The 13,330-nt window shown below is 40.2% G+C and overlaps 1 protein-coding gene across 1 annotated transcript in view; it reads left to right on the top strand.

Annotated features, from left to right (window-relative positions):
• The window catches only part of lrp8 (low density lipoprotein receptor-related protein 8, apolipoprotein e receptor), a 169,865-nt gene that overhangs the window by 144,532 nt on the left and 12,003 nt on the right, over nt 1–13,330 (top strand). Inside the window, exons 13-16 of the mRNA XM_036570667.1 lie at nt 359–498; nt 6,456–6,597; nt 7,528–7,680; nt 9,284–9,739. Of these exons, the coding sequence (XP_036426560.1) occupies nt 359–498; nt 6,456–6,597; nt 7,528–7,680; nt 9,284–9,739 (891 nt within the window). The remainder of the gene's footprint in view (nt 1–358; nt 499–6,455; nt 6,598–7,527; nt 7,681–9,283; nt 9,740–13,330) is intronic.

The following is a 13,330-nucleotide window of genomic DNA, read 5'->3' on the forward strand; positions in this document are numbered from 1 at the left end:
AGAGATGCCAGTGAAAGTGTGAAATTCACTGTTGCTGTGTCTGTATGAAAACAAGTAGTTTGTTCAAAGGAAAAGTACAAAGTAATTCTCTTTTCTTGGAGCTTCTATGCATTTTTATATTGTGTGTGTGCGTGTGTGTGTGTGTGTGTGTTTTCTTTTGCCATTGATTCTTAACACAGTTGAAGTCCCGGATTAGGTTTGAGATGTCCGCTACAAACTGTGAAAAAACGTTATATACTACCCTGGCCATTTCCGTACTTTGGTGTTAAAATGAATTCCTGTATTATAATCTTTATTCAAATTCTTCTGTCTGTCTGATTTGAATAGATCCTTTATACTGTTTCAATATTCCTGCCAGATTTATCCAGCAGACGTCTGTACTGGGTGGACTCTAAGCTCCATCTTATCTCCAGTGTGGATCTCAATGGGGACAACCGCAGAGTTCTACTCTCCTCTATGGACCATTTGGGTCACCCGTTTGCCCTCACCCTGTTTGAGGTAAGTCATTCATCTGTTAGAGACACATATACCCAATCTAAATAATAAAAAGAGTTGTGTACAGTCCCAACTCCAAAATCAGTGCATTAATTTTACTGGAGCTTATCTTTCACATTCTTTCTCAGTTCTGGGTGTATATGTGCAAAAGCTGGTGTCCTCATATGCCAGGCTGTCAAATAGACATTTCACCTGAAGGAAGCTGTCTGCAGAGGATGATAGTTTATATTAAGCAACCTGGTTGTGACACCTTTGAAAGGCCTGGTGATGGATATTCAGAGACAGATGGTGCATTTCCTTTAGTCAGGCCTGAAAGCAGAAGCCCCACTGCAGGCAGATGGGCTAGGCCTTGTGAATATAATAAGCAGAGTGGCTTGTCAGCTTCAGCTGTTCTTGTTGAAGCTCAGTGGTTTTTACACTACGTTGGAGGTTCTTACACAGCTCAGAGCTCAAGAGATGTTAGTAATTGAGGTCTGGACCTGTAGCTGTTTCTGATCAAGCTGTTTTATAATGATCTGTTTTACAGTCATGGAGTCTGTTGAGTGTGATTTGTCACTGTTTTATTGATCACTGTGACACTGTAAAGTAAGATACAAGAACATATTTCAGAGAGTGAGCTGAGTGTCTGAATACCTGAATCTGTATATAAACAGACGAGCAGTGTGACAGTGTGTCCTGAAAATTACTGTCCTTGAAAAGTTGTGTGTATTTTATTGCTAAACTAGATATAAGGGGTTGCTGGTTCAGGAGTTGGGCTGCTAGTAGTGCTGCAATGTTATGAATCTATAGAAAACTGCCAACTGTTTTCTCATGAGGCACAGGGTTTAAAAGGCACAGTGAAATAATGGAGCCATCAAGAAGCTTGAGACAAAACAGGAAATGAAAGTTTAGTGATGAAAAGGTAGCTTTGTTAATCAATGAAGTTCTACAGGGATGTAATTCTGCTCTCGCTAAGAAAACAGCATTTGTGAAATGATAGCAAGGACTGTGTAAGCAAGGACTGTGTAAGCAAGGGCTGAATGATTGGGGAAAAATATCTAATTGTGAGTTTTCTGACCAATGTTGCAATTGCAATTTTAATGTAATTATTTTCTGTAAATTAAACTCCAGGATTTTTTTTTTACCAACAAGACTGTCACAAAACAAGGCTGTCAGTTGACAACCTGTGTGTGATTAGAACTTACTGAGACAACGCTGAAAGTCGTGTAATGCGAAAACAAAATTTTGGCCTTCAGGTTTCCATTTACCTTAAGTGAGCTTCATAAAATCTCTTCAGTTAAATGATTGAGTGGAAACTCAAAAAAATGTATAATTGTAAATTCATTTCAGTTTCAGCACTTAAAATTTGACAGTTGCAAAATGTAGATCTACATTTAAAGCTGTAACCCTAAAGCATTTAACTTAGTATAACTTAGGATTTTTTATACAAATGGCCATTGGTCCTGAGAGTGTAAACAGTGTTATTCTGAAGGTAAACCTTCTTTCAGCACATTTGAGGCTCATGTCTCCATCTAACTGTTCTGTATGCTGCCATTGTTAAAGGAAGTCTCTCAACAGCACGTCTTTTGAGACCTTCGTGCAAACTTACGCCTGGTTTTAAAAGGTGGAGGAAAAACCCAGCGCTGGAAGTTGCTCATAAATCGAGTGGAATATGTAATCAGTCACATGTGTAGTATCTCCAATGATTTTTGCCTCCCCTCAACATGCATATCCATGAGCAAGAGAAGCGCAATTTACATATAACCATGCACAGTTAGTTTTCGGGTGCCAGTTTTGAAACTGGCACAACATTCAGACCCTCTGTTTCTCAGCCTCTCTGTCTGCCTCTCTCTCTCTCTCTCTCTCTTTCTCTCTCTCATCATTCTCTTGCTTGCTATCTCTCAAACACAAAATATCCACATATACTGACAAACGCACACACACACACACACACACACACACACACGCACGCACATAATAATACACTCACACATAAACATACATATCTCCTTGTGAACAGCATGCAGTGGTTAGAAATGTTGTTGCTCGCTGGGAGAGCACCACAGCCCAGTAGATGAATGGCCCTGGGTTGCTGGCAGCAGCTAAAGACACAAACCAAATTAAAAAGCCTTTACAGGCAGGCAGGTCCAGAGAAGCTGTGAGGCAGGACCCAGCCCAGGCCATACATCACCCTCTGCCCCAGACAGGCCAGTCGATGAGCCAGCTCAGCACAGGGGCACCCAGGGGCCAAGCCCCGCAAAGAGGAAACAATGTGTTTTCCTCTTTTTCTTTAACTTTTGTCCTTCATACTTGAGAAATGAGATGCCATGCTGCTGATGCACCCCTGAGGCTGCTCCTAAACTACTGCTAAAGTTCTCCACTGGGTCGTGCTCAAATGCTGTTGGAATATCTGCAGCCGTAAGGAGAGATTCTAACGATAGCTTCCTGCTGCTTTCAACAGCCTTTCATTTCCTTTGTAGTGTTATATAGATGAGAGTAAGAGTCCACTGTCAAGAATAGATGCTGACATAGGTGTTCAAGCCTACATTTGGTTTACATTCTGCAGTTTTGGAAGTTTTTTTTAAGCTTGAGCTACAAAAGCAACCTTGTTCTGTTTTAACTTCATTAGCACGCCGTCGCTTCACATATTCTATTTTTAGTTAGTAAAACATTGTTGCTGTCATAACAAAACCTTGTATATCGAAAACAATAACTTTACAGAAGAAGGAAAAATTTCATGTAATGAGACTTTAATTTATGATTTCTCAATGTAATGAGATTTTATTCCAAGTCGTTTTGGACCATTTCCAGTGATCCATTCATCGTAAAATGTGTACATAACACAGCTGGCATTTTCAGATGTGCACAGTAATGTGCAAAACTCCTTGACCTCCCTTCATTTACTTAATTTCCAGGTAAAACGTTATTTGTTTTTCAATGTCAGGTGAAAAAGCATACATATATACGCTTGCACACAGAAGCCTTTTGTGGAGGTGTGGATGTTTTTACACACCTCCAAAGTTCAGTCTTAGAAGTTGGTTGAATTCAATGATATTTAGGTCTGGGCTCTGGGGTGGTCAGTCCATTGTTCTGAGAACACCAGCAGCTTCTTTGTTTGATTCGCACATTTTCTTCTTATTTGTCTGTTTTCTTTTCTCAGTAAGAGTTTCTTGACAGCTACACATTCAGACCCATAGTGTTAAGTTGTCTTCTCACAGTGAAAGCATGGACAGAAACACCTGTAGATTTTTTCATATCTGAAGCAAGAGTGGATTTTCTTGATTTTCTCCTCTCTCTCAAAGAAGAAAGCTGTAAGTTCTGTTTATCTGATGGTAACAGTTTTAGTGGTCGATGAGGTCTTGCAAGGTTGTTAGGAGTCCCTTTTTGTATCTTTTAATAATTTTTTGGAAACACTTTACTGTAGGGTCCTGTGAATAAGGCTACATGAGACATACACAAGCTTGTTATGACAGGTGACATCACCCTGCATAAATGATTATAAATGTTTAGTTCAATAGGCTATTTATCTTTCATGACGGCTACTTAAGCTAACTTTGATCAAAATTGGCAGATGTAATGTCTAAAACGTTTGCATGATACTGTACAAACAAATGACAAAAACAAAAAGGCTACACAGTTTTGATATGACAGCAACAACATACAGAACATATGAGAGTTTTACCTTTCTTAAGACAAACATATACCAAAATTGGTAAGGGGTGGTTTGCATTTGAGACTTTAAGTACCTTTCAGCTGTTCCACTTCTGTTTTGCAGCACCAGTAATGTTCAAGGCGTGTGGTGGAAGACATCTCAAACATGCAAATTACCACTATTTCTTATTTGGGGACCACCTACAGGGCTTGTTTCTCAAACCAAGCCAAACCTTTTATTAAATAAAGAACTGAAGGAAAACTCTCGTTTCATTACAGGAGCGAAACTGCAGGTTGTGGATCTTAATTACAAACTTACTTTCTCAGCAAAGGTTAATACTGCCGTCATGGGAGGATGAGAGATGTCTCAGTGGTCAGGGCTGCATTTGAAGTGTGATGAAGAGAGCAGAAGGGCGGGTCCTGCTGATAAGTCACAGAGAGCAGCACCTGCTGAAGCTCCAGAGGGAGGCACAGGGCTGACCTTTCAAAAAGCTGCCCCTAGTAAACAACTTCTAATGCAGCGACTCTGAGCGTCCTGAGCAAGAGTGTGTCTCCCAGCCTTGTTTTCATTCATACTCCCTCAGCCTACCCAGATCATCTACTTCCAAATCCGCGGGGGGAAAAAAAAACAGCGTGAATGTCTGGTAGTCATAGTAACGGCCCCGTCTGTGCACTGGTTTGTGGGATTGCTGGATAGGCTGATATGGGGTGTTCAGAAGCGAGAGAGAGTGAGACAAATAGAATAGGAGAGAACGGTGGAGGAGGTGTTGTTTCTCAGACAGGCATGTGCGACTCTCGTAGACGCGAGTAAGAGATAACAGCGTAAGCTCTAATTAGGCTGATGAAAAACCTGCGGCGTGATCAAAACGATTTTTCACTGAGTCTTGTCTCTTTTTCTCTCTCACACTCATTCAGACATGCACACAACTCCTCACCATCATACACACACATTCTTCTTATTAATTTTGAGCCCCTCTGTGTCCTTCTGTATTGTGCTTTCTCTCTGATTTTAGCAGCTCGTGCCAGGTGCCTGCATTCTCATCATTTTCTCTGCTTTCCTTCTCCATAAGCCTGTCCATTCTATTCTGTCTACACTCTTATGTTCCTACACAAGGCATCTGTGCCCACACTGTTGAAAAAACACCTACAATTTGTCTAATTTGAATTGAAGTGGCAGCTTTCGTCTTTGGCTAATCTGTCGCAAAAGACCACATGCATTTCATTAAGGTGTGATCAAGCATTTTTACTTTATCAAATCACTGCTCATCAAAAAAGTGTAATTCATAGGAGCATTAATGTTTAATCTAAAGGTTTTCTGCTTGGGTTGAGTGTTTTGGGTGCACCGTGCTATGCAGGTGCTATACAGTATGATTGCAATTATGATTTTTTTGTTAGTGTTTGAGGTTGTTGTGTCTGTGAAAAGGATCTGTCTCTATCACCATTTTCTCACTGCACAAAGAACTAGAACTGTGCTTTTTCCATTGGCGATAAGTCTAGTACTAAAGGTTCCAGTTGTATGTTTCTGTTTGTTTGTTTTACCTGTTCAAGTTTGGTACCAACAGGCCGTTACATTATGGCTAACATTAATGTTTGGTTACACATTCAGATAAAAGCCAGCCCAACACTAATACATGACCAATACGTACACTAATGTAGACTAGAATATGGTATTACTTTGTTTGCTAAGGTGACAATAGCTAGTTACGAAGCTAATGCTATTTGCATTTATCCTAGCCTCCATAAGTGATTTGCTTATTGGTCATATTTTCAGACTCAATAGACAAATATAAGCTTTGTTTGATTCTACACAGTGTTCAGTGTACTTGTAAACTTTTTATGAATGCAGAAAATAGCATAGTAAACTAGGCAGCTGATGCATAAGTTACAATTCTGAAAAGGAGAAGCTTTAGTTGACTCTATACATGCATCTGTGTAAATGTAGACAATTTTGTGCATATTTGCACACAACACCAAAGGCCAGGTTAAGCTAACTAGCAAGAAAGTTGGCTAATTAGCCAAATTAGATGCTTTAGTGTGAAATAAAACAAATTGTTTATCGTGGTTGTATGACTGCTCCATTTGTCTCTTAAACAGGTGGAAAATGAACTTAAATTCTTAAGTCTTGCTGGTTGGATCATTTATGGTTTTTGAATGTGCAGTGCATAAACTCACAATCACACCACAGAGATGTTTACATTTTTGGCTTAGCTGTTGATTTAATGCCACTTTTTTCATCTGTAAGCTAAATGTTTTATAAAAGAGGCTTTTCCTTATTTCTCAAGTACAGTAATTTCCTGTCCAGCGCTGAGTCTGTGTTTTCTTTTTTCTAGGACCACGTGTACTGGACGGACCTAGAGGATGAAGCCATCTATAGTGTCAATCGGTTGACTGGGCACGACGTGGCCATGCTGGCACAGCACCTCAACAACCCGCTGGATGTGGTGGTTTTTCATGAGCTCCGGCAGCCCCAAGGTCTGTCTCACTGTATACAGGCAGCTGTTAACTTTCAAAGAGTTTTACATTTTTTACCTTAGGAAAGTAATGCTAAGTGAGAAAGTATGAAGAGCTGAGAATAAAATTCAGCCTGTGAGTATCTCCAGTGGATCAGAGTGTAATATTCATGAACCTCTGCAAACCAAAACCCATACACTGAATATGCTTCATGAGGAGCAGGGCTAAAGTGAAATATTGCTCAATAAGAAAGCGTACAGTGCCCATTTCAGAAGGAACTTACCAGTCAAAATAAAATAATCCTTGTACTTTGTCCTCTCCTTTTGTGGATAAAGGGGGATTTGCTGTTTTTATATTGTGTATATGAATCTCTACTGTTTCCAGTGTCTCTTTCTCTTTTATCACTCACTTTCTCTCACACTTTGATGGTGGGTACGTGTGTGTGCCTGTCTGTATGTTGGTATATCAGTGCTGAGGGAGGGTGTGAACGTTTTCTGTTTTCATGTTTTGAATGCTGTGAAGCAGATGGTTATAGATGGAATCTCTTCATTTATGCACCTTCTCTGTGGATTTTGCACAATCCCTCTGCCTGACTATATTTAACCGCTTTCTAAGCAGTAGAGCCCCGCTACGTCTCTTTGTGCAGATGAAAGTGTCTTTGTTGTAACCCAGTCCTGAGAGCCCTGTTAAAAGAATAAGGAGCTCTCCGAAGGGTCAGTTATATCTCAAAAGGGGTTGCTAAGAACATTTAGAGGCCGAATTGCATTCTTACAGTGCTCAAAAACTGCTTGTGGTAACAGTAGCCTTATATTTTCTCCTTATTTCTGCTGCCATTCCAGCCCTCTTATGCTGATGTTTAAAGATGTACTTACTCTCTTATGCTAACAGTGCTGAGCACACAGTTCCCACAGCTAATACAATTAGCATACGCTCTGCATTTTTCCCTCCCAGCTCCAGACAGCTGTAACATGGGAAGTCTGCCCAACGGAGGCTGTGAGTACCTGTGCCTCAGAGCTCCTCAGATCACCGAGCATTCACCCAAATACACCTGTGCCTGCCCTGATGACGCAGAGCTGGGTCCAGACATGCGCCGCTGTGTCACAGGTAAGCCCACTAAAGAGCCTGATACAAGGCTGCTCACAAACAAATCTGTTAAAATAACACATTGTATTTATTTTGGAACACCTGTTACCTTTTGTGTTACTTTTATCACAACCAGTGATTTCTCCATTTATAACAAAGATATATTCTAATTTCATAATCTTCTGTCACCTGATAATATGAAAAAAGTGATAATACAAAAAGTATATTGTTCATTAAAGCATGATTTTTAAGGTCCCACAGGTTTATCGGCTGCATCAAAAATCCCATAGATGGATCACTGGCATATTGCTTTTAAGTAGTGGTAACACAGTGTCTTGTTAATTACAATGTAAATAAAATATAGTTTTAATTTCAAATTTAAGCTTTTAGTCTTATAATTCTAAATTAGTCTTATAAGTCTAAATTTGAAAACTCTAATGCTGTTTAGGATTAGAGTTTTCAAATCTGGTTGTGTTATTTAAGTGTAACCTTGATGAAACCATTCTATTGTTCTAATACATCTTACTGCAGAAGTTTTAACAGCTACTAGCTCCTAATCGCAGTAACGTTATTAGTCATTGTTATTCACTCCCACTCAGAATTGAGAGGAAAGAGGAGAGGACGTGTGGGTGACAGAGGAAAGGAGATTTATTTATTTATTTATTTTAGCAGAGTGGGACACTACATTGAGACTGTAGAGTTGGAGCAGAAATAGCTGGAGTTGGTGTAGTTTTTCATCAAAGAAAAAGGATAAAGCACAAATTCAGGCCTCCTGACTGCCTGCAGTGCAGCCTCTGAGTGTGTGTGTGTGTGTGTCTGTGTGTTTGTCTCCACAGCATTTAGAGTTGTACACAGTGGCCAGGCTAAATGATTGCATATAAGTGTATTTGCATTCAAACAATGTTACATTACATAATCTTGATTATCTATGAAAAACACAATGCAAGCAAATCTCAAACAGTTATTCGCACAAATGGTGTAGATTTGCACAGTACAGTACTGTGCAAATGTCAAAGACCACCATTTTAATTTTAATCAGAAAAAAAAGATATATTTAACAAACATTACACAGAATACTCAACAACTAAATATAATATCAGTTTCAGTATTTAATGTGTCCACCCTTTGCCTTTATTACAGATTCCATTCTTTTCAGCAGATTTGGTTTCAGTTTTTCAAAGAGATCTGCAGGAATATTTTTCCACACCTCAAAAGTTCAGTCTTTGAAGTTGGTTGCATTTTCTGCTTCTTACAGTCCAAGTAATTGTCAACACATACAATGATGTTGAAGTCTGTCGTCTGGGGTGGTCAGTCCATTGTTCTTTTCAAACTCATAGTGTTGAGTTGTCTTCTCCCAGTGGAAGGATGGACAGAAACACCTGTGGATTTTTTCAGATCTGAATCAAGAGTGGAGCTTGATTTTCTCATCTCTCTTAAAGAGAGTGGATTATTTTCTACCTAATGAATAACTTGTAGTTAATGGCTATTATGATTGGAAATTAAATATATGAAATGTTATCCATGACTTCTGCACAGTACTGTTATGCATTGTTCATGCATGTAATATTCTTTCTTTTCCTCTGTTCTCCTTTTCACTCTCTCTTTTCTTTCTCTCTCTATACAGTGGTAAAACCCAAGACTACAACCACTACACCTTCCACTACTACCACAACAAGAGTAACTCCAAACATCACTTCTGTCTCTACATCTACCACCACCACAACTACCACCAGTACAACCAGCAGTACTACCACCTCTACGACTCCAACTACAACTGCTGCTGCTGTCACATCTGCATCTCACATCTCACCTCATAAAACCACGCACAGTACCACAGCTCCAAATCCGTCTACCCCGCTGTCTTCTACCACCACGCATTCATCTCCAACTTCATCCTCTACTACAAGCAGCACTCAGACCAGCAGCACCCAGACCAGCAGCACCCAGACCAGCACCACGCCACAATGGCAACAGCATACCTCCACCCAAAGAACAGCAGACAGCAGCCAGACGACTAGCCCAAGCACAGTCTCCCAGAGTGACGGGGCAAAAGGCGAGAACAGCAACCTCTCGCACCGCGGTGAGTGACCTGTCTGGGTGGGTGGGTGTGCAGCAGATGCAGGGCTTTAATCCTTTAATAATCATGATGACCACTAAATACCTCTCCCCTATTTGAGGGCACAATGCAACAGTGCAGCAGAAAATATATAAGATGCAGAATTAGCGATAGCCAACCTCATGAGTAGTAGGGTATATGTGTGCGTATGTACATTTCTGTTTATACATTTTCAAAACGTTGTACATTTACATATCCTAAATTTTTGGAAAAAACAGATAAATTCAGAGGTAACGTACAATGTTAAAACCAAAAAGAACTTGTGCTATTTTTTCAAAATCTGCAAATTCACATTTAAAAGCTGAATGGATAAAACCAGTTTGGCTAAGAAAACGTTTGTTACATTCATTTAGTTAACTTGGACTTAACGGCCATTTTAACTGGGAATTAAATAAATGAAGTCTCTGACTTTTGTGCGGTACTATACATGAGACATATGAATATCACCTCCTCACAAGGTATAAAAACAAATGCGTGCATGCAGATAAGTAAATATGTTGTGCATATCTGTTTCTGTATGCGCCTTTGCAGCATTTGCCTCTGAGTATGTTTGAATTATTCCATTTCCTCTATCTCTCTTTGGAAATCTTGCATCAAGTTAAACAAACCTCCAGCTTGTTCTGTACATTAGATATGGAAATGTGATCGAGTTCCTGACTGAGCTGCATTCCCTGCAGCAGCAGAAGGAGTTCTCAGCCTCTGAAAGTTAATGTGTGTGGGAGAATTTGCTTGCTGAGCAGTGCTTGGGCCACTTGAGGGTGATAGATTAGGCTGTGGCAGTAGTTGCAGGTAGCAGCGTGCCTCTATGCTGAATTAGGGCAGGCAGTGGAGGGAGAGGAGCAGCCAGGCTTGACTGATGAACACTGCCCTGGGCCCTGTTCCCCTCCGCTCCCCTCTCATCCCCTCCACCCCCACCCCAGTAAGTGGTCCTGCCCAGCTACACTGACGCCTGGCCCCAGAAGGATGGGGACTGCCTCCTTCTGTGAGATAAAGATGCAGAGGAGGTTGCCTCAGAGAATCTGTCTGCAGCAACTTTTTACAACATCGCTCACACTATATGTTGTGTATATGATGTAAGTTTGTAATCACACAAGTGAGTTACAGGAAGTAAAAAGGTTTGTTTCTGGTGGTTTGTTCAAAGTGATTTATAACTGTGGTTACTATACAAATGAAATAATGTATCCAGTCAAGCACATGCAGTGTGCCTGGATTACAATAACAGTGGAACGCTTTATTTTTCATACTGATAGTTACTCCTAAAGTTTGAAAAGTTGTTTGTCGGTTGTTTGTCGATAGTACTTTTTATGTATCTTTCGAGTGTGGCTGTCTCACCCTGCTCAGCACATTAAATGGAACCATTCTGTTGCAGAGCTATTTTTTACCCACTCAATTCCTTTGCTAGAGCTTGAGAGAACCAGCCTCCCACTCCAACTAAAAATATGGCTGCCTGGATATTTTATCACCATGGAATGGAATATAGCAGAGTTGTAGAATGTGACTTTGAAAAAAGACCCCTAAGGTGAATGATGAATGCTTTAGGAAAACCTGCCACATCGCTGTGCCCATTTCTTAATGACTCTAAACTGAGGACTAGCCGATATATGTCTAATAAAATCATCTGATATTAAGGTTACACGGGCTATCTGTATTGGCTGGAATCCTGCAGATAGGGCACTGATGTATTGCTTCAGTGTTGTTTATGTTGGTAAATGCATGCACACCTCCATCTTAAAGGGAAAAAACACTAATGTATGAGGATTTTAATTTTCTTATATCCTTATACTTTTTTTTTTACAGATACTGCAGTAGGCAGTAACCAGCTGCTCACTTTCATTATAATGCTACAGGCTGAATACCAAGTGCTATCATGACTAAAATAACAAAAACATAAAATGCATACAAATACAACCTTTAGTGTTAGGATAGCATGTTATAATGCAGTGAAACACTGTGTTATGACACTGATGAGAAAAATAAGAAAAATAAGAGCCAATTCACAGAAACAAATAAACTACAAAGAATTCTGGGATGCTCCATCCGGATGCTGCAGTAATTACATTACTTAAGACTTTGTTTAAGAAACAATTAGAAAATGACCGTCGTATTTCTATTATTTCATATTAAATTATATTAGTTAATATAAGATATATACACACACATCATCTAAACCACTTATCCTTCAGAGTTGCAGGGGGGGGTGGGGGGGGCAGCTGGAGCCTATCCCAGCTGTCACTGGGAGGAATTCAGGATACACCCTGGACAGGTTGCCAGTCCATCGCAGGGCAGACAGACATACATATACACACACACAGTCACACCTAGGGGCAATTTATCGTGTCCAGTTGGCCTGACTGCATATCTCTGGGAGGAAACCCATACAGACATGGGGAGAACATACAAACTCCACACAGAAAGGATGCTGGTTGAACCCAGGCCCTTTTTCCTATGAGGCAACAACACTACCCACTGCGCCACCCTATAATCTATATAATCTGTTAAAATTTTAATCTGTGTCAGTGATAAAATTTTCATATTGGCCCGGTCATCCTTTAAACAGTCAAGATAAGCACTTCAGGGTAAGGAGATTTCTCTTAACCTTAATTCTGACTAAAGCTGAAAGAAAACACATTTAGATGGAAGGAGAGCATCACAGGGTTAACAGTGTGGAACATGACATGAAGCAGCCAGGGGAAGAATATGGTCTGGGTTGTTAAAAATTAACCTGTGTGCTAACATTAGCATCATCTGTTACAAGTAACTGAGATTGTACATGAGAGGCAGAAGGAAAGCAGACAGTCAGCCTTTACAGCAGGAAAGACTAGCATGAGTGAGTTCAAATAGCATCCCCAAGTTACACTGGAGGTGTTTAAAGGGATATTGGAGTATATAGACAGACCTCAGAGGGTACTTGAGCACCTGCCCTTTTGCCCTTAAACTGTACATCAGCATGTGTAACAGTTATGTTTTATATGGGCACCTCAGGAATAGAGCTCGTGGGTCAGCTTGAGTTCCACAAGCTCTGTTGCTCTTGGGCGCCTCCTTTCTGGTGCAGTACTGCTTGTGGAGATTTCACCTCAAAAACTCTGACCTATCGAGCATGCATGCAACACCACATCACTGAAAATCCCAATGATAAAGCACTGATAACTTCAGCGTCACATTGCATATTTTGGTAATTTTCATCACCAAAGTATAATGTTTGTATGAAGGGGCATTAATAACTTTGTAAACTAAGTTTTGTTATAATGTAAAAACAGGAATTTATCCCAAGCTCTGTTGACTTCTTATAGCTTTTATGTTGGCGGTTGAGTGTCAAATGCCTTTTTGGGCTTTTTTGTCTGCCTTGAAAAGCTCTAACACTGGTTTTTGAAAGATTATTACACTATCTCTCTTAATAAGGGCGTCTGCAATATGGTGTAAATTAAATTAGGTTACCCTTTTCCTGTTCAGCCCCTGCTCCCAGAATGTCTGAAAATAGGCCTGGCAGCCTATGTGGTTGAATATGAGTCTCTTCTGACTGGCACCCCAACCTCTGGATTCAGTGATATAATGGGG

Source organism: Colossoma macropomum, unplaced genomic scaffold (genome assembly GCF_904425465.1).
Source record: "Colossoma macropomum unplaced genomic scaffold, Colossoma_macropomum, whole genome shotgun sequence".
Classification (NCBI taxonomy): Eukaryota; Metazoa; Chordata; class Actinopteri; order Characiformes; family Serrasalmidae; genus Colossoma; species Colossoma macropomum.